This window comes from Neovison vison, chromosome 14 (genome assembly GCF_020171115.1).
Source record: "Neovison vison isolate M4711 chromosome 14, ASM_NN_V1, whole genome shotgun sequence".
NCBI classification, from domain to species: Eukaryota; Metazoa; Chordata; class Mammalia; order Carnivora; family Mustelidae; genus Neogale; species Neogale vison.
The window spans coordinates 39,898,145-39,918,887 of record NC_058104.1 but is presented as its reverse complement, the minus strand read 5'-3'; the positions used below and the strand labels follow the sequence as shown (position 1 = coordinate 39,918,887).

General features: G+C 59.3%; 1 protein-coding gene across 6 annotated transcripts; it reads right to left on the bottom strand.

The window, feature by feature from the left end:
* Positions 1 to 13: 13 nt before the first annotated feature.
* FBXL19 (F-box and leucine rich repeat protein 19) lies at positions 14 to 19,121 on the bottom strand. 6 transcript variants are annotated; one of them, XM_044234147.1, is made up of 11 exons: positions 18,792 to 19,121; positions 17,287 to 17,487; positions 15,762 to 15,905; positions 15,572 to 15,658; positions 15,260 to 15,493; positions 14,597 to 14,758; positions 12,991 to 13,502; positions 6,578 to 6,741; positions 6,332 to 6,493; positions 1,851 to 2,069; positions 14 to 1,744 (listed from the first exon to the last, which is right to left on the bottom strand). In XM_044234147.1, exons 2-11 carry the CDS (start codon positions 17,461 to 17,463, stop codon positions 1,566 to 1,568), a joined length of 2,040 nt encoding a protein of 679 aa, XP_044090082.1. In that variant the 5' UTR covers positions 17,464 to 17,487; positions 18,792 to 19,121; the 3' UTR covers positions 14 to 1,565. The 6 variants fall into 6 exon arrangements, with proteins under 6 accessions (XP_044090082.1, XP_044090083.1, XP_044090084.1 ...); XM_044234148.1 differs by having other exon boundaries at positions 15,260 to 15,478; XM_044234149.1 differs by having other exon boundaries at positions 14,726 to 14,758; positions 15,260 to 15,478.
* Between the last annotated feature and the right edge of the window lie 1,622 nt (positions 19,122 to 20,743).

Below are 20,743 nucleotides of genomic sequence, written 5' to 3'. Positions count from 1 at the left end.
GGACGCGGCGGCCCTGGCTGGAAGATTTTGAGTTTTATAGCAAACCGTATGGTACAGACCTGGGGCCCAGGGGCCCAGCCCGGCTGGGACCCCCCCACTTGCCCCGCCGGGCTGCCTCCTCCCCCTCCCCCAAGCGGCCCCACCCTCAAACCTTTCGCGATACCTAGAACCCCCTCCCCTCCGGCCTTTGGTCCGCCCAGTCCCTCCCCCCACCCTCGCACCTCCCTGTTACCTGAGGTATGTGGATAGATTCCCCCCTCCCCTACATGGTACATCCCGGCCCGGGGAGGGCTGGGCGGAGGGGCGGGACCTGGCCCCAACTCCTCCCCCTGGCTCCCCAAGCCCCGCCCCCGCCCCAGGAGGGGTGGGGGAGGGCCAAGAGTCTGTTACTAAATTCCCATGGCAACTAAGAGGGGCCATTTCCAGCCTTAGCACTGGCTTCGGGAGGTGTCCATTGGCTGCTATTTCCATGGCAACCAGGAGTGGCAGTTCCCTGGGCAAATGGGATACAAGTTTCCATGACGATGAAAGAGTGGGAAGAGCCACGCTGGAGGAGTCCCATCTTCCCCCGTCATTGGGCTGGCACCCCACCCCCACCCCCACCCCAGGTCAGGAGGGGTGGAGCTGCTCAATACAGTAAAGCAAGAGAGAGCCTGGGTGGGGCGCAGTCCAAGCTGGGTGCCCACCGGTCCAGTCTCAGTCCAAGCCGATCAGTCCCCTCACTCCGGCTCCCCCAGGTCCGAGGTTCCCCCGGTTCAAGTAACACTTCAGTACAGATGAATGTTCAAGTATTGTGCGGGGAGGCGGGTAGGGGGCTGGGGTACCCCTCACCACTCCCCTGGGCCGCGCTGAACAGCGGGTACGCCCGCGGCCCCCACTCCTCGCAATAGCTGCCATTGTCAGTGACGTTCAAGGAGTCAGGGTTGGGGGGGGAGAACTGAAATCTGGGGAGGGAGTAAGGAGAGGGGTGTGACCCCCTGAGGGGGTCCTACTGCCCCCACGCCTGCTCTTTGCCCCCACCCCGCACTCAGCCCTGCCTTTCCCCTGGTTCCCCGAGTCCCCCCATCTCTGACACGTGGATCCCCAATTGCTCCTCTGGTTTCCCTTTTTGGCCCCACCCCCACCCCCCAACTCCAAGTATCTGGTCTTTGTTCCCTGAACCCTTGGTGATCTGCTTTCTGCCCCCCTCCCCCAGCCCATCCTCCACCTCCCCCAGCCCCCTGGCTCCCAGTATCCTGTGTGCAGATACCCTTTCCCCATTTCCCTCCCTCAAACTTGCACCTTACCCCCCTCCCACCATCCCTTTGGCTCAGCACCCCCCCGTACCTCTGACCCACTCCCCCCAGGGGATGGACAATGAAGCAGGTGGAAGGGAGAGGGGACGGGAAGGAGAGACCCCCAGAGATATCAGTGCAGGGGGTAGAGAGGGGGAGGGAGGCTGGCTCAAGTCCCTGGGCAGGAATCCCAAGTCATGGGGTGGGTAACCTGGCCTCCTGGCAGGGATAAAACGAAGGCCCGAGGTCCAGGCTCCTGATGAGTCCCGGGGGAGGGTGGGGGGCACCCAACTAGCTGTCCTTGAGCAGCAGCTTCTCCTCTGGGCAGCGGAAGGGGCCGGGGGGCCCAGCGGCTGCCAGCCGGGCACAAGCTTCAGGGGAAAGCTGGCGGCAGGAGCGCAGGTCTAGGCGGCGCAGGCGCGGGCAGCGGCGGAACAGCGGGAGGCAGTGGTCCGTGAGGCGGTGGCAACCTGGGGGGGGGGGGCAGTGGTAGCGGAGACCACGACGGTTAGTAGGGGGGTGGGCACTGGCCACGGGGACCAGCACACCAGCCGGACGGACACACAGGATGCTTACCGGCAAGATTGAGGTGCACCAAGGTCTCGCGGAGCGGGGAAGTGGGGGCTGTGAGGAGGTGGACACTGGGGTCCCCGACGTGGGCGCAGTGGCTCAGGTCCAGGGCACTCAGCTGGGGCGCATGGCGCAGCAGGAGCCGCAGGGAGGCATCTGTCAGCTCCAGGCCTGCCAGGCGCAGCTCTGCTACCCCCTGCAGCCGCCCACGGCTCTCCGTTTGCCCTGGGCAGGCAGTGAAGAGGTCAGCACCCCCGGCTACTCCTGTGCCCACCCCCAGGCATCCAGACCAGCTGTGTCCACACTCCTATGCCTCACCACCCCCTAAACCTGCTTCCCCAGCCGCAGAGCCTCCACCTGCATTCTCTACATGGCTTACTCTTGCCCAAACACCTGCACAGCCTGACTCATTTCTTCTGTCCACGGCTCACATCGCCTCCTCAGCGAGGCCCTCCATGACCACTCCATTTGATATGGTAACATTCCACATGCTCCTACCCTTCCCTGCCATTACTGTTTCCCCTTTTCTTACCATGGGACCTTTTTTTTTTCCCTCTCCTCCACTAGAATAAGTTCCACAAAAGCAGGAATCTTTGTCTTGTTTTTGCTCTACCCCTAGCAAGTGGGACGTCGGTGCTCCGTATTACTCACTCGTCTGACAAATGCCGTCTCTAAGAGAACTGCCACCCCAGGGTCCCCTCCTACTTCCCTCTCCTTCCACTGGTAACATCACCAGCCGGATCCCATTCTCTCCATTCCCCAGACACCCCTCCGGGACAACAGCACCCTTGCCGGGACTCCTGCCCCAGCCTCCCCATCCAGTCAAGTCTCTCCTCTCCTTCCTGGCATTCAAAGAGAGCGGGGCTCAAAAACAAATGGGACACGGGCCATCTGGTGGCTCAGTGGGTTAAGCATCTGCCTTTGGCTCTGGTCATGATCCCAGGGTCCTGGGATCGAGTCCTGCGTCCAGCTCCCGGTTCATCAGGGAGCTTGCTTCTCCCTCTCTTCCCCACTGTGCTCTCTCTCTTCTCTCTCAAATAAATAAAATCTTTAAAAAAAAAAAAAAAGTGGGGACCATCCCTCCTCTACTAGAAACCCCTTTTTGGTTAGAACATTCCAGTTCCTTATAAGGGCTCATCCTTGTCTCTGTTCCCAACTCCCTTCCCACACTCCCAAACACCTGGGCCAAATTCCACAGGTGACCCTGCTCTGGGACTCTGTCCACGGACACCTATGTTCAATCCTCTGTGGGGCTGGTGTCCTTGCCTTTTAGCTCTGAGTTAGTGACCACTTCTTCCCACATCGGGGAAGAACTCACATCCCTCATTTCTACACCCAAAGCATGTGGCATATAGCCTGCATTTGGGGTCTTGGGAAGAGCAGGGAGGGGCAGAGAGAGAGACAGAATCTTAGGCAGGATCCACTAAGCGGGGAGCCCGAATGGGTGGCTCCATCTCTTGCCCCCGAGATCATGACCTGAGCCGAAATCAGGAGTCAGACGCTTAACCAATGGAGCCACACAGGTGCCCCTAGTTTTTTTCTTTGTTTTGTTTTTTAAACTAAGTGCCTAAGGTACACCAGCCACCATGAATTAAGCACTCATTGTGGGCTGGGCACCAGCCAAGGGGGCCAAGTGGCGGCCTGTTCCTAGGCCAGGGGCTCTTGTGCGCCCCCTGGAGGACTGCCTACAACGGTTGCCGGACCTACCCAGAGGTTAGGGAACCTAAGGGAGGCCTGAGTTTATTTTTCTGCCAAGTTCTGCAGAAATGGAGATGCTGCGCGTCTGGGCCGTGCTCGAAGAATCACAGCTGCGCGGTTATCACTCCTGCTTACAGATGAGAACTTTGCGGCTCAAATCATTAAAACAATCTATCCGAGGTCACAGGGCTGAACGGAGGATGCCAGACCAAACACCCCACGCACCAGCCCAGGCCATAGATACACCGGATCAGATATCACCAACTCACGAAACTAGCCTACACAAATGTGTTAGGGAATCTGCAGAGCGCTGACATTTTTCTTATGTTAATACCGAATGCTACAGAAAGGACACTTCCATAAAGGAATTTGGCTAGACCTTTTCTTTGAAAAATCCTAACATCTGGCACCACTGGGTTAGCTGGGCACCTGGAAAGGGCTAGCTGGACACTGGGTTGCAAGATGTTCCTCCCTCCAGTCATTCACCGAGCCCATCCTTTCTGTCACCTGCCAGGCCATCTCCGTTGCCCCTGACGTGGCAAACTGAATTCCACCCCGTTTTTTCTTTTGAGGAGCGGAGAGCCTGGGAAGGATACATCTACAGATGCCCTTGATCTTGGGCACAGTTAAAAGCCATTGGAGGGAAGGAGAGGACAGACACATCACTTCTGGCTTCTGCATCTGCAAGATTTCACTGAGATGGCAGGATGTAAGCCAGGCTTTCAAGGATCTGAACGTGAGAAGTGGGACGAGAGCAGGCCAGGCAGAGACCAGCAGGGACAAAAACAAGGAAACAGCAGAACTTTTAAGTTTTGCTGGAGGAATGCTGCACAGAGCCAGGGTGCCAAGATAAGAAAGACGGGGGTAGGGTCCCAACACTAGAGGAGGTCCCAAGGGCCTGGGAGGCTCATCTCTGCAAGCTCCTGGGGTAATTCAGGCAGAAGAACTGGGGTCAGTGTGCCTGCCAGCCGGCACTTCCTCACCTCAGGGAATCCACGGTTCCCAGTGCTCACTCTCGTCCCCACCCGAATCTTCCTGGCCCAGGCCGATTCCGGTAAGAGCGGCAACGGGGGAGTTCTCTGGTCTAGCTCTGCCTGTGTGACTCGCTGCAGTCAGTCAACCCCTCTGAGCCTCTGGTGCCTTGTCCAGAAGAATCCTAGATGCTTCCCTACCTCCTTCCAAGGCTGCTGTGAAGGGGGGGCGGGGTGGGAAGAAGGGAACTGAAAAATAAGCTATGAAAGCAAGGCTCTAGAGTGAGTACAGCCCTTGCCCTCCCAGAGCTTAGAACTCGGGGAGAAGAAATGGGTTTTCATCAAATCACCACCACACAGTCATAGCTGGGCGGGGGGTGGGGGGTGGGGGGGAGAACCACTCCCAAAGCTCTAAAGGAACCCTGATCTGGGGGGGGGGATCACGGAGGGCTTCTAGGAGGAAGTGGCATTTATGCTGAGGCCTGAAGAATGATTAGGTGTTAATTAGACAAAGGGGGATACAGCATTCAGACCATGCCGGGCCTTGGTGACAATGTAGTAGTGTTTATCCAAAGAGCGCTGGGGGATCATGAGGAAGAGTTTAGAGCACAGAGGTGACATGCACAGGTTTGCCTTTTGGACGGTTCCCTTGGCATCAGTGTGGAGACCTGACTAAGGGGCCAGAGAAGCTGCTCTGAGCATCCCATCTCCTGGTTGGACAAGGAAGGCCCAGGCTTCAGTGCTCCTCACCCACACCTCCGCTGGGACCTGCCTCTGCTCCCCTCTCCCAGTATAGGCCTCCTCTCCTACCGAAGTGCTCATTTCTGCCTCACTCCCTGGGACAACCCTGTCCCCTTCCGGATCAGTTCAAACAGCCTGGCCTCAAGGACGGAGTCTCTCACTGCTCGCCAGAGCCGACCACAGCCTCCGTCCGACCACCCTGTGACCTCCTAGCTCCGACTCTCTCTCTCCTGCATCACTGGGGGTCTATCAGGGTAGGGCCTGGGGCTGTTGGAGGTCTCTAAGGCCTGACACGGGGCTGAGGCCGGAGTATATGTTCAATAGTAAAAGCCGTCTTTACCGGACAGGGTCCCTGGGCTGGACCCGGGGTGAAGAGGTAGCTGGCCTGACTTGGGAGAGGATACCACCAGCACCATGCAACCTTCCAAGTCAGCCGTCTCCCTGTTTCTGCTCCGCTCCCTCAGGAAAACCCCGTCCTTTTACTGTAGGGCAAGAGGGCACAGAGGCCAATTCTATGGCTCACTTGTATGTGTACTGATCCATGCGCGAATTTTAGAAGAATGTTATATTAACTGCCATCTTTTAAAACCAAGGATATTTCACAGGAAAATCCAGGGTGTGGCTCCTCCTGACGCATGGAAGGGACTGGCCACCCCGGGCCTGCATTCTCTCACGGCCACGGCCGCTGCTCCCTTTGCAGGAGGCCCCAGTAGCGCCGCCACACCCCGTGACTTCACGCCTGTGTGCCATGGGCCACGCCCCTGGCTTCTTCCAGAATTCTTATGTCGTCCTCCTGTCCTATACCATGCTCCAGCACGTACTTCTCTCCCCTCTGGAGGGCAGGCCTACCTCCGCTTCATCCCTGTTCCCTCACAGTTCCTCCCACCGGGCCCGGTGCACAGCAGGTGAGAAAGGAACGGCAGCCAAGCAAGGCCTCCTGGCCAAACTCCTGTGTTCTGCCCTTTCTTCAGACTCTTAACATCCAGCATGAGTCAGAAGAGACCTTGGAAGCCTCATACCTCCCCCCTGGCCCCCCTTGGCCCACCCGTTCTACGAATGAGCCAACGGACGCCACACCTGGTTTGGTGTCTGGTGGAGGCAGGAGCAGCTCGCGGAGCTGGGAGTCTTTAACATCCTCAATCCAGCGGAGATCCAGGAGCCGCAGGGCCGGCAGTGGGGCTGAGCCCAGGGCAGAGACCGAGAGCCAGGAGCAGCCGGAGAGCACCAGCTCCTGCAGGCCTGGACAGGGGAGGCGGGCAGTCGGCACTCCATCCCAGGACCGGCTCCCTCCTCACCCTGTCCTGCCTTGCCATCCCGCCCTACCTTGCAGACGGTTCAGAAGCCACATGAGCTGCTTCTTGGAGACACCTGTCCAGCTGAGGTCCAGGGCTCGGGGCTGGCGACGAACCACACCACTGAGCATGGGTGGAGTCAGGGACTTTCGCCGGCTCAGATCCATTCGAGGCCACAGACGCTTGTCATAGCACCTATCGGCCACAAGAGGGAGACAGAGCCCTCAGCTCTTAGGGAGCCCGTGACACCCCCTCTTCAGGGCTTCCCCGCCACAGCTCTGTCCTGGCCCACAGCGACAGCAGGAAGCACCCGGGCTCAGGCCGAGAGCACCAGGCCTGGGGCTCAGCTGCATCACTACGCGAACGCGAGACCCCAGGCAGGTCCACTCGGCTCCCTGCCCCACAGGGGCCCCACAGGGCTCCCGCGAGAGCAAATGAGGTCACAGCAGTTTGTGGCCCTTACAGCTTATAAAGCAGCCAGAACACAAACGCCCCACACACTGTATCTGATGTAACACCAGAGGGATCCCTCAGCAGCCTCCACCACCCCCACCTTGGGCTTCTGGAGTTCTCCCTGGCTAAGTTATGGCGACTCGTGGGAACTTCTCATCTCCTCTACTCATCTCTGCCTTTGAGCCGCATCTGCCCCATCCTGATGGCCAGCTGCCCAAGGCTCAGCTTACAGCCCCCTTACCCCCTGTCTCGGGTTACTGTATCCCTCCAACTAGAATGTAGGCCCTCCAGGGCTGGACGGCGTTTCCCCTTTGGTAGCGCTGAGAGCCAGCCCCATGCCAGGGGTCATCTGTTGCACCAGTGAATGGTGCGAAGCTGGTGGGAAGTCCCTGAAGCGTCCACTGAGCGCTCCCCCACAACCCACGTCACCTACGGCTTCTCATTTATCCACTCGGTGCTTACGGAAGGCACGGTGGCGCCCAGGAATCAAAGTTCCAAAGACGACTAAGGCCTACACAAAGTGAAAGAGCTTTCCTGATCCCTCCCGGCCCCGAGGGGCCCAACATGCAGTGAACCAGAACAGGGTTTCCCAAACTTATTTTTACCAAGGAACCCTTCCCCACCTCTCCCAAGGTCATCTGTGAACACTCCGTGGCACACTAAGGTTCCTTGAGACTCGGTCTGAGACTCCCCTGCCAGTTCTCAAAAGCATGTCAGGAAATTCCCACTGGGCTGGACGGACTGGGTCAGAAGCAGCAGGGGCGGGGAAGGCCCAGGAAGCTGTGTCTTCCTGCCCTTCACCCCCCGCCCCCCATTCTGAGGGCTCTCCCTTCCAGAAGCCCTGGGCTGCAGCAGTGGGTACCAGCTCCTGGCCCGGAGTCAGCTGCTCTCCCGTTCTCTCAGAACATGAACTTATCTTTCACTCTATCCCCTCCTTGCACTTAAAACCAGTACTTCTTCACATAAAAATGTTAACCTTAGAAATCTGTACAGTAAAAACTAACCGGGTCTCTTAAATCCTGGGCAGGTGCTGCTGTGGCTTTAGGCTACCATCTGAAGACTATTTTTGTTAAACAGGGAGGTTAAGCATTAGGTGTCAAAGACACAAGAGCACCCAATGGAGAGACTTCCTTTTCAGAACTGACAGAAAGATGAAGCAGGGTTTTGTGCCACTTGAGACTGCCAGGCATTGTCCCGTCTGACATTTTAGGGAATTACTGGGGGGCTTCAGTCCCCAACGACTCCACTTGCAAAGCTCTCGGACGAGAAAACAGAAAAGGAAAACACCCTGCCTACCCGCAACCCAGCTTCTGCCCTTGTCTCTAGCCACTCGGTGAACTCCTGCCCCCTCCAACCCAGTCTGGAGTCTCAGCTCCACTGCCACGATCACCCCGAAGCCCTTCTGGATCTTCCACGGCTAGAGAGGGAAACCTTCCCCCCCCGGGGGCACACACAGGCCCCCCAGCTCTTCCTAGAACATACTCCACAACAGCCCCACGGAACCCCCTGCCAGCGACAGACACACAAGGCTGCCTGGTGCCAACATATATGGGCGCCTGCCGTGCTTCTGCCCCAAATGCCCACCCACCAGAGCTTTCAACAGCCAGTCCCAGTGTCTCCTCGCCCAGGAAGTCTCCCATGACCTTTCTTGAACTAATTGGTCCCTTTGCCCCTGAATGACCAATGACCAAGGGGGCAGCCCGTGATCACTCAGGGCCCTACGGATCCTAAGTGACCGCCTCCACTGCGCTGTCAGGAAACGGGGGAAACACGGCCCGTCCACGGTAACTGAAGCAGCAAGAGATATAGTGAAGAGTCAACGGGAGGGCTGGACAGTGAGGGGAGGGAAGAGAGCGCATGCTCCCGATGGGGAAGAGCCAGCAGCCAGGCCTAGGGCACAGAGAGAACACGGAGCACTGAGAAGCTCAAGCAGCAGGAACAAAGGGCAAGGAACCTTTGGAGGGAAGGTGGGGATGACCACGGGATTAAGATCTAGTGTTGGGGCGCCTGGGTGGTGGCTCAGTGGGTTAAAGCCTCTGCCTTCGGCTCAGGTCATGATCTCAGGGTCCTGGGATTGAGCCCCGCATCGGGCTCTCTGCTTGGCGGGGAGCCTGCTTCCCCCTCTCTCTCTGCCTGCCTCTCTGCCTGCTTGTGATCTCTCTCTGTCAAATAAATAAATGAAATCTTTGGGGGAAAAAAAAAAGATCTAGTGTTTATCAAGGGTTTTCTATGGGCCAGGAACTAGTCCGTGCCTCAAGCAGTTAACCTCACAACAGCCCTAGGAGGTAAATACTGTTACTACAACCTCCTTTTTAGAGTTACGGAAAAGGAGGCCCAGAGAGGCTGAGAAACTCGTTCCAGGTCCCGCAGTGAATTGGTGGCAGAGCCAGGCTTTAACCCAAGCTGCTCTGGATTGAGCCTGAGCCAGGTCTAAGGGAAGAGGCGGGAGGTAGGGGCCGGGGGGAGACTGCAGAAGGGGCCTGGGTGGGCACGGTGTGGCCAGGCCGCAAATGCCAGGAGGGACTGTCGTCTAGTGCAGTCGCTGAGGTACTGTATGTGTTTAAATGTCCAGCAGGGCTGTGGGAATTCAGTGTGAGGGCAGCAGGGAGCCACGGATGGGTCCTTTCTAAGCTGCAGAATGACACAAAGGTGAGGGGCAGGGAGAACTGTTAGGAGGCAGCGCCTGTCCTCACTCAGGGGCCTTAGGGCGTGATGTCCAAGTTCCCTGACCCAGTTCTCTTTTCCCTAGACTCCAGCCACGCCGACCGAGCCAGCCCCCTGTTAAGCCTACCTCCCGAACCTGGAGTTCTGATCCTAAACCTCTGTCTTGCAGGGGCGCCTTGGGGAGGCAGACGCCCCCGCCCGGCTGATGTCTGCCAGGAGCTCCCAGCCTTCTGGACTGCAGCCCAAGCTGGTTCTTTACTCTCGGCTCTCTGTCCTCCCTGATGCCTCCGCTGTCCTCGTACCCGCCCATCTCCGGGCCTTCCCTCCAAGCCCCCACTGGCCTTGACTTAGGGGCACAGTCCCTTCCTTGCCACCCTCTCTCCCCGTCTCCCAAACTTCCAACCCTCTTTTCTGCGCCTCAACAACTCCGCCGTGCTTCCTCTGCCTACCCCCTCCCCTCGCTCTTGGTACAGTCACTTTGCCTCCCAGTTCCAAGAGGAGATAGAAGCCACCAGACAGGAAAGCCTGCAACTTCCTGCTCTCCTACCTCCAGATTTCTCTCTGCCTCCACCCTCACTAGCTCTTTCCACACACCATCCTGATTTCCTCACTTCCGTCCATCCGTCCATCCAACCATCCGACCGGTATCGTCTTAGAACCTCCTGTATGCCAGGCACCATCTTAGAAACTAGGGACACAGCAAAGAACAGATCAAGTCCCTGCCTTGGAGCTGATGTCCTCAGCCCCATGTGACACGGCTTTGGTCCCCTACTCCCACGCAGCACAGCCGAGGACACCAGGGCCCCGCGTAGCAAATCCAACTGCCACCTCTGGTCCTTGCTCTCCCACGACCTCTCGCCAACTTCCCACACTTTATCACTCACTCCTTCCTCAACCTCTGTCCTGCAGGACACTTCCCCCATCTCCTGCATGTCTCTGGCTGCTCTTTCTCTAACTCACAAACACGGACATTCTGTCTTCTGCCCTCTTTCTGGAAGCTGCTACCTACGGGGGAACTTCCAAACTTGGATCTTTCCAGCATCAGATCTGTACATCCACCTGTTGTCCCGCTAGCTACTGACTAAACCCCAAGCCTTTTGGACAAAACGTGTCCAATCTGAGCGTTTCCCTTTCCCAGAATCTGCTCGTCCTCTGGTACTGCCAAGCTTGGGGAATGGCACTGCTGCCCACCCAGGCTCGTGGGCCAGACGCTCAGCCGAAGAGTCATCACCCTGGTGCTCTAACAGGCACTTAGTGACTGAACACAAGCTGTTCTGCTTTTAAAAAGTTCTCAGCCCAAGTCCCTCGTCTCTCCCCTCCTGTCCCTGTCTCTGTGCCTGCACCTGACGGAGCCTCCTGATGGGTCCCTCTGTACCTGCTCTACCCTACTCTCATCCTTATCAAAACCCACCATTTGGGGGCGCCTGGGTGGCTCAGTGGGTTAAAGTCTCTGCCTTCGGCTCGGGTCATGATCTCAGGGTCCTGAGATCGAGCCCCGCATCAGGCTCTCTGCTCTGCAGGGATCCTGCTTCCTCCTCTCTCTGCCTGCCTCTCTGCCTACTTGTGATCTGTCAAATAAATAAATCTTTAAAAAAAAAAAAAAAAGCACACCATTTTACTGAGTGTTTAGCACCTTCCAAGTACTGTGCTAAGGGCTTTGTAAGACCCACTTTATTTACTCCCCATAGGGTAGGAGTATGAAGCCTAGACTCCAGGTGAAAAAACAGGCCTTGAAAGGTAAAGCCATCCGCCCCCCGCCCGCTAGACACTCAGGCAGGACAGGAAGCACAGAGGAGGACACCCATGGGTGCAGACTCCAGGGCCCAAGCTGGAAATCTCTGTGCCGTCTCGGGTCCACTGCTTCGTCCACTTCCAGTCACAAGTCTCTCCCTGAGGGAGAAACTAAGTCCTCTTCAGTCCTGGATCCCACCTGCCAAGCACAGAGCAGGCCTTGGAGAGGCCTCGGCGAACCTAGCGCCAGTCACTACGCGTGCGGGGTGGCTGTCCCCAGCAGTTGTTCTTCACTTCTATGCTGCGGGCAGACTGGCAGCTGGTCCAGGCTAAAAGTCTGAGGATGTAAAGTCTGTGCCTGCAGTCAGTATTTGCAACTGAGGGAGCGATACTGGGTACGGCTACGGCATTGAGCAGTTTCTACTTTCTGGGTACTGGCCTCGGCTCTCTGTGTACATTAGCTTACAAAGATGCTAGGAAGGGAACACTTCGCTTCTTCAGGCTTAACAGGTGAAGAAGAAACGGAGGCACAGAGAAGTTAAGACGCGAGCCCCAGCGGCCGCCAGCTTATCAGGGGAAGAGTAAGAGTCAACCACAGGCAGTGCCTCCAGAGCCGCTGGCCCCGTGACTCCAGGCGTCCCTCTTCCGCCCCCTGGGCTGCGATGACAAGGAACACGTTAGCCCCCAATTGGCAAAGTGCCCGCCAGGATGCCTCCTCCACGGTAAGGGCCTGGGAAACAGCCTGCATGTACTCATTTAATGAAATACTTCTTGGGTGCCTCCACTGCCCTGGCCCCGAGCTGGGAACACGCAGATAACACAGACACAGTATCCGCCCCGCTCGAACAAGCGCCGCGAACACGAGTATGGAGAGACGAGCGGGGCTCGCCGTGTGCGGAGGCCCCGTGTGCTCTGCGGGCGACGGGCACGCGGCGGTGGTCTCGTGGGCCTGGGGGGGATCTGGTCGGGGGCAGGATCGAAGAGAAGACCGGGGCTGGGGAAGATGACGGACATTTCTGAACAAACAAGGTTCAGGAAGCCGCGGGGGGAGACGGGGTGACGACAGGCAGAGGCAGCAGGGAGCCGCTCTGGGGCACAAAGAAGGACCGAGGGGAGTCAGGAGCCTGAAATGTGGCTGCCCCCGAGAGGCAGGGCCACCTCAGTCACGTGTCAATGGAACCTCCAGCGAGACTGTCCTCAGCAAAAGGACTGTGCAAAGCAATTCGGGTGACGTACAAGAGCACTGAGCGCTACACTTGCCCCAGGAACACGCATACGTGACGGTTCTTAGGAGGAAATACTCTGGAGCCACGGGGCGTGGGTTCAAATTCCTGGTTCCACTACCTCCTCTCCACAACCCTGACCTCAGCTTCTGTAAAAGGGAATAATGGTACCTGCCCTCACAACGTTGTTCTGGGAGCTACATGCGCCCGAGCGGGGCAAAGGAGCGTGCCGCAGCACGTGGGGAAGCATCAGACTAGAACGCATACCCGACGCAAGAGTAGTAGCGAAGTAAGAACAGGACCCAGAGAGGCCAGGCCCTGCCGCTGCAGGTCCCACGGCAAGTGAGAACCCAGGCCCGTCCAGGCCACTCACCAGCGGCTCCAAGTCCGGCAGACTCGCATGCAAACGCACAGCTCTCGGGGCCCGAGGTGCTGGAAGACACGAAGCCAGGCGGCGCGGGGCAGGGGGTGGTCGGATCCAGCGGCCAAAGGCAGCGTGTCGGGCTCAGGGCTTCGAGGTGGGGGCCGTACCACGTGCCTCTCCAGCTGCGGGGGCCGGGGCGGCGGGGCGGGGCCCAGGGGCCAGCTGAGGAGGGGCCCCCCACTGCCAGGGCGCACAGCCCGCCGCCCCCCGCGGTTCTCCTTCTCGCCCGAGCTGCCCCGGGCTGGCCGCCGCCCATTCCGGGCCTCGCCAGGGGCCTCATCCTCACTCAGCGACGTGCCCGAAGAGTCCGAGTCGGAATCGGAGTCCGAGGAGGACGAGGAGGTGTCGGGCACCCGCTCCAGCAGCTGGCACATACGCTTGAAACGCTCCAGCTTCTCCCTCTGCGGCGACGGGGACGGCACGGCCGGGCCCTCGGCAGAGGCCAAAGGCGGCTTTGGTTTCTGCGAGGAGATGGGGGAGGCTGCTCTAGGCTCTGACATGCACCGCTTCGCGCGCCTGCCCGGAGGAGCGAGCCGGGGACGAGCAGCCCACGAGGCAGTCCTGAGTTCCAGCCCTGCCTCTGGCCCGAGCGGTGTGAGGCCTCAGCCACGGCCCAGCCCTCCTTCTCTGTCACGTGAAGATACCGATTCAGAGAATTAGAAACCTTATGGGTCTCGATAGCTTAAGAGTTTTCAAAGGCTGTGGAATGTGGAGAACGGTTAGAGATGTCATTTTGAGCTTCAGCTCTGCTATCGACTCTGTGACCCTGGGAAGCCCCGGCCTCGTCCTCCATTAACATGGAACGCTGGCCTAGATGATTCCGAGGGCCCGACAGCCAGCGATATGAGAGGGACAGAGCACCTCAGGCTCATGGACTCATCCTCACAGCGCTCCAATGGAATGGCCACCTGGGCCACTTTTCTTACACTCGAGGAAACACAGGCGCAGAGAGACGAAGTGACTTGCCCAAGGTTACAAACTAACAAACGGCAGAAGCAGGATTTGAACACAATCAGGCAGACCCTTGCATTCATGTGTCAGTGCAAAGGGACAGCTGATTTCTAGCTTTGCTGTGTGATCTTGGGCAAGTCTTTGAACCTCTCTGGGCCCCGTCTTCCTCACATCTAAGTACATTTCCCAGTTCACAAATCTCATTTACTTTCATTAGACGTAAACAGTTCTGTGGGATGGGTGGATAAGGTAGGTAGTGTCCTCTCGTTCACACATGAGGAACCGAGGCTCAGAGCAGCTGACAAGTTGCCAAGACCACACAGGGAATCAGTGGGCAGGGATTTGAACTCAGTTCTTTTCCCTTCAAGGTTTGGAAACATGACGCAGATGGGTCAGATGACACCCCCAGGGTTCCTGGAAAGTCCTGTGGCCTGGCCCCAACCCACCCCTTCCCCCTCCACACTTCCCAGGGGTCCAGATGCCCACTGTGGCCAAACGGGGCAGGGGCAGGACAAGGTGAGCAGGAAGGGGCAGATCTCGGTCTCTAGGGTGCAGGGTGGGGCAAGGAAAGGTGGGAGGGGGAGGGAGGAGGTCCCCGGCACACCTCCCAGTTCTCGGGAGGGAGCCCAGGGTGGCAGGACGAGAAAGCCTGGCTTGGATTCAGAACCCTGGGGGGCAGAAGGCCGGGGCCGCCTGGGTCCGATCCTCGGAGGAGGCAGGCGTCTGCACCCACCTTCTTCAGGTGCCTCTCTCGGCCTCCTTTCACCTACCAGAGCGAGAAGGAAATATGGGGAAAGGGCGAGACCCCATTAGCCCCTGGCAGGCCACCAAACTAAGAGGCGTGTTCGTGTCTTAGACTACAAATCCCAGAAGCCCCCATCTCAGGAAGAACTCTGAGCATGCTCACCTTCCAACCAGTGTCCTGGCTCACTGAGCATGCTCTCCGCTTCTCTTTCTTCCCCCTCAGGCCCTTCCCAGCCCCTCCTTCCTCCTCGGTGGCAGCTAATTGGAGCATGCTCTCCCCCTCCCACTTGAAGCACCCAGGGCTCCCAGGGCTTCCCTGCCCAGCCCAAGCTGCCCCTCACCTGCACCTCTCCTCCCCACCGAGCACGCTCCACCCTCCCCAAATTTCCTGAACTACAACCCCCAACAACCCCTTAGGGAACCCGGAGCGCAGCCTCCCAGGCCTACCCTCCCCAAAAAGGAACTCGACTACCAATCCCAGAATCCCTTGGGCTGGACCTAACGAGCATGCTCCCTGGCTCACCTTTTTCCTTGGGGTGGGGGGCTCATTCCCTGCCTCCCTCTCCTTTCTTTTGGGGGGCCCAGGCACGTCCTCTGGGGGGGGCCCAGCAGGTAAGGGGCCCTTGCGCCTGGGTGGGGGTGGCGGAAGCGGCGGCTCCTCCGTCAGCTTCCATCCACTCCCCAGGCTGGCGCCCTCCTCGCCGTTGTCAGCCCTGCGGCGGCCTGGTCCCTCACCTGAATCCTGGGGAGATGGAAGCTAGGGTTGAGGTTCTCTCCAGCTCCCCAACCCACTGTGTGTGCAGAACCCAGCGCCCAGCCCAGCCCCTACCCCTACCTTGCTGGTCCGGCCTTCCTGGGTGCACCGAGGGCACTCCCAGCAGTTAGGGATCTCCGCATTGATGACACCCTCAGCCTTCCCCATCTGTAGGCAGAGGGCAGGGAGTGGATGGAGCGTGCCAGGAAACCCAGAGGCAGCGCCCCCCAGGGCCATCACCTTCAGACTCCAGGGCCCCCAGGGCCATCACCTTCAGGCAGCCGGGGTGGACGATCTCATTGCAGATTGTACACTCCATGAGGCTCAAACCAAATTTTTCTTCCTCTCCCTCTACTGTGTCCTCCTTCCCAGCCTCCCCACACAAGAGGCACACAGCTGTGTGTGGGAGCACGGGCTGTGGGGAAGAGGGAGTATTAGGGACCCAAAAAGCAAGTGACGGGGAAGACCCTTCCTTCTGGGGAGCCTGGCCAGCTGCGGGATGAGGTTCAGAACCCATGGGTCAATCTGGGTTAAATCTTGAATTTGTTCCCTTTTGACAGTATGACCTTGAGCAAGCGATTTAACCTCCTTATGTCTCATGTCTCCATCCGTAAAATGGGGCTAGGCATTCTTCCTTTGCAGGACCTTTGGAAGAATGAGATCACCCGGGGAAGCACTGGATACATAGTTGTTATCACGGTTGCAAATGTTGCAGCTGGAATCAGGGTCTGTGTGTGTGACCCTGAAACTCTTGCTGGCTTTGGGGAAAGGATAGAAACCATAGCAAATAGGACCATAGTGTTGCAAGAGAAAGCGGCGGGAGACTCTGGCTGCAGCTTGAGAGGATTCGGAGTGTGCACAATGGGCAGCCCAAGTGTTGCTCTGGACCCTACAATGAATCAGGTTTTGGCAAGACTCCTGGGAACGCGAAAGGCAGCTGGCTGGTCCTGAGAGAGAGCAGCCCTCTGACAACTTGACTTTGGGTGGGGGGCAGGGTAATACGGAGTCATCTGAGGGATGCTGAAGGTTGGGAGACGGGCCCAAGGAAAAAGGAACAGGGAAAGGAGGAACAGGAAAGCAAGGCAATGGTTGGGGGACAAAGAAAGAGAAGGGGGGACTCTAGGGCAAAGAGGCAGCAGAGGGGTTGGCGGGAAAAGGAGGTGGTGGTCCTCCAGGAGGAGGTAGAGGGAAAAGGCTGCCCGAGAAGGCCACATCCGGGAGCTCTGGGGCGCTCAGTGCAAGAAACTCATGTTGTCTGATACCTACTGTGTGCTGGGCACACTCACATCTCTGCTACTGCTTCATCTTTACGGCTCAGCAAAGGAAATGTTTCACTGAAAAGGTACTTCGAGGTTCAGTGTGTTTGTTCAAGGTCACACAAAGGGTAAGCCTGGCCTCAAATCCGAGACCACTCTGGCAGGTGAGGCAGAAGCCAGAGAAGGCTAAGACCCAGTCCATTGGGCCAGCTCTGGAAGTGGGCCCCTGGGCACACATTCCTCTAGGGAGGGGTACAAGCGGGGCTGAGGTCTCTCTGGAGCTGTGCCTCTGAAGCCGGGAAAAACATGAAGGTAAGCAGAACATGAGATTCTTCTGGGCGCTAACACTGCCCCCGCTTGGAACTGGAGACAAAAACGGGCCAGCTGGACATCCGAACAAGACCGCGTAGGACTGTGTGAACGACCAGGAACTCTACAGTGAGTGCGAGGAAGCAGCCAGCCCAGGAGGGCGCCCGGGCCAGCTGGGGAAGGGCACCCACGGCCCCCAGGGGTGTCGGGCGCGCCGGGGGCAGAACTCACGGCAGTGCACTGCCGGAGCAGGCACGACTGCTTCATGCGCCCGGGCCCCCCGAACTTCTTCATGTCTCGGCAGAAGTGGCAGTCCCCGCACTCAGTTCGCACACAGGCCCGGCAGCGGCGGCAGCGGGTTCGGCGTCGGCGCGCTCCGGCCCCCGGCCCCCGGCTGCTCGACGACATTGGGGGCGTCAGCAACGCCGAGGGCTGTGGGTGAATGGGACACAGGTCAGGTGGACCTACGGAGGGACGCTCCGGGGCCTCGGACACTCGCAGCAGCTCCCCCCATTCCTAGGCAGCCAGAGCTTGCTCTCCTAGCCCATCCCGGGGTGCGGGAGACAAGGAACAAGGAGATTGTCCCTCCTGGGGGGGGGCCGGGGGGGGGGCACCACTCCCTCTACTCAAGGCCTCTCTCCAAAGAGCTCACCTGGCTCCTTTGGGAGCCTGAGAACTGACTTCCTGACCTCACTCCTCTTTCCTCTAACACTTCCTCAGCACCCCCTTGGCTCCCCAGGGGAGGAGGAAGGGACTTCGGCCTCGGCTCTGACACCTCCACACCAAAGCTCCTTGGAAAGCCAGGGTGCCTTGTTTGTGGAGTTACTCAGAGAGACCCCAACTCTTCCCCCGGTACCCAAATGTACTACACCCCAAGCATTCCCCAACCTAAACTCCCCCACACTTACCTCCAGATACCCACAAATTCCTGGGTAGAAGCTCTAGACCTTTCTTCCTCCCTCCTTTCTCTCTCACACACAGCTGCCACCCAATCTCTCTTCCCCCAAAACCTATACATTGTCAACAGCTCCAATAGGATGCTTGCCCTCCCCCATCCTCAAGGCTCTGAGACACCCTCCTCCCCATGCTGCCTCAGAGGCCCTCCTCAGCCCAACATCTCAACTGTTCTGCTCCCCCAACAAAGCTCCCTCTGCCCCAAGACACCCTCCTCTTGGATCTCTCAGGTCAGTCCGGGCAATCTCCCAGACTCCCTGGGATTCTAGAATCCACCCGGACATCTCCACAGAACTCAGGATGGGCTCAGTCCTACATGTCTTCTCCCCCACCCCCAAGCTTCCCAGGCTACTTTCCATCCCTAATTGTCTAGAATCCCTTGGGTTCCCCTTCCCATGGAAACCAGATCCTCCAAGACCCCATACAGACTCAGCAGGCCTGGAGGGGTCTCTTCGTGGCCAGAGTCTTACCCTAGCTTCCCCCTTTCCAGGGACTTCCAGACCCATCCATGGGGGGAAGGGGCCCTCCAGTGCTCCAGGGGAAGGGCCTGGAGGGCGGCGACTGCAGGCGGGGATGGGGGTCTGCAAGGGGAAGCAGGGTCTAGGAAGGAAGGCCAGTTCCCCAGGGTTGAGAGGTAACAGGAAGGAGGGCTGGGCATGAGGAGTTTGGAGCAAAGAGAGGGCGAGGCTGGGGGCGGGGAAGGTAGAGAGAGGCCGGGCAGAGGATGAATGGGAGTGGGAGCTGCCCAGGTCTGGGGGTGAGGAGGAGCCGCATGAACCCACCTCACACGTGTCCCGGGAGCCATCTCTCCCTTCTCGGCAGCTCCCGGCGGGTCGGCGGCCATCGGCGGCGGGGGGGCCGGGCGGCGCGGGGCGCGGAACGCTCAGAACGCCGGGGTCCACGGCCCCCCGAGGGCGCTCGGCCCCTCCCTCCGGCGGAGGCCGGGACGGCGGCGAGTGGAGATGGGGGGCGCCGGGGGCGAGGCCCTCCCACGGGCTGCGGCGCGGCCCTTCCAGGGGGAGGTCCTGCTCTGGGGGGCTCAGTCCCTCAGCCCCCCCAGGCCAACGGGGGCTCCTCGGGCGCAGGGTGCTCAGCTTCTGCCCGGGCCCCACTCAGTCCGGGGTCCGAGTCACAGCTCCCCTCCCCCCACCCCGCCTCTCCCCAGAGCCCCCGGCCCTTTAACTGGCCCCTTCCCGGCCCCCGCTGCCCAGGGGTCCAGGGCCAGGCCTGGGCCCCCCACCGTTTCCGGGGTTCAAGCCCCGCCCACCGCCGGTTCCCGGGGAGGGGGGGGTCCCTGTAACCTGCCCCCCTCCCCTGGGTCCGCCCCTAGACTGCGGCCCCCTGCCCTAGGGCTACCGGGCGAGTGGAGGGGGGTGAAGGAAGCTGCTCCGGCCCCGCCCCCCCAGCCTGCGCGCGCCCCCGCCCTCTCCCCCTCCCCCCAGCGCGCGACCCTCCAGAGACAGGGATTTAAATAAAATTTGAATAAATCCCCTTCCTCAAGGCGGAGGATGGAAGGAAAGGATGGAAGGGGGCAGGGAAAGGGGGAGGGGGCAATTGGGGTGCCTCAGCCCCCCTGGTCCCCCGGCCCCGCGCTGCTTCGGCCCGGGGCCCTGGCCGCCTCTCTCATCCCTCCTGAGCTCCTTCCTCCTTCCTCCTCTCTTCCCCCACCCCTCCCTCCTCCTTCCCTCCTCCTCCTCCTCTTTACTCCCTCCTTCTCCCAGAGGAACCCCGCCCCCTGCCCCCTCCTTTCCCCACCACCTCCACTTTCCAGGACGAACACGCGCAGGGCACGACGGAAATCGTAGTCCTGCGGCCGCCGGCGATACCGTGGGAACAAGGGGATGCTGGGGCCAGCGGGGACTACAAACAAGATGGCGGAGGGCGTGCCAAGCCGGGAGCCGAGGACGCCGGGAGTTATAGTCCGGTTGCCCCGAGGCTCCCCGTTGCAGAGGATACAGAAGGAGCGGGAACGATGACTACAAACAAGATGGCCTTCTCCCCCGACCCGACCTCTTTCCCAGGCACTCACACGCCCTCCTGTCCACAACCCTCCGCGTGTGTGGTACCTGACGGGAGTCGCAGTCCATCTGCTGCCTTCCCGCTGCCATTTCTACGCGTCGGGAACAATGGAAAGGTGAAAAGCAACGAGGACTACAAGCAAGATGGCGGGAGAGGGGCGTACACCTGACTAGTAGTCGGTCTTATGAGGTGCGATGGGAATAGTAGTCTTCTGGCCTTCTCGTGTGCCTTAAGAATGGCGGAACCACGAGAATAAGGAGACTACCATAAAGATGGCAGGCTACCTGGCCTCTCCCTGCCGCCTCATTCTACCACCTTGGGCACCTCGCCCGCCCGTAACATAGAGATCCCCCTCCCGGTGGCGCAGAGCCTGACGGAAGTTGCAGTCTTCCCGGGTCCGCTCTATTATCTTCGGGGGAGACAATGGAAGGGAAAAAGGGCGGGGACAACCAGCAAAGATGGCGGCCGAAGGGTAGGGGAGATGGCGGCTTGGGATTTGTAGTCCATGCACTAGGGTGGTTCTCTTGTAAGAACGCGGGAAAGGACTACAATGATGATGGCGGACCGTCACTGGCTCTCTGCGGCAATGCCTGCTGGGGGACGTAGTCCCTTCCTAAGCCCTCCGGAGAAAGGACATGGGCTGTTGAAATGTGCATCACGACGGACACGCCAAGTTGCGAACCTACGGAAAGCGAGAGTGTCTTTCCGCCCCTTT

Excerpts from the sequence above, each read along its gene's own strand:
- FBXL19 (XM_044234147.1), bottom strand. The coding sequence starts at position 17,463 with ATGTCGTCGAGCAGCCGGGGGCCGGGGGCCGGAGCGCGCCGACGCCGA. Across the intron at positions 13,503-14,596 it reads TCCCTCCCGAGAACTGGGAG|AAACCAAAGCCGCCTTTGGC; the intron begins GTGTGCCGGGGA and ends ATCTCCTCGCAG. Across the intron at positions 6,494-6,577 it reads GCTTCTGAACCGTCTGCAAG|GCCTGCAGGAGCTGGTGCTC; the intron begins GTAGGGCGGGAT and ends TCCCCTGTCCAG.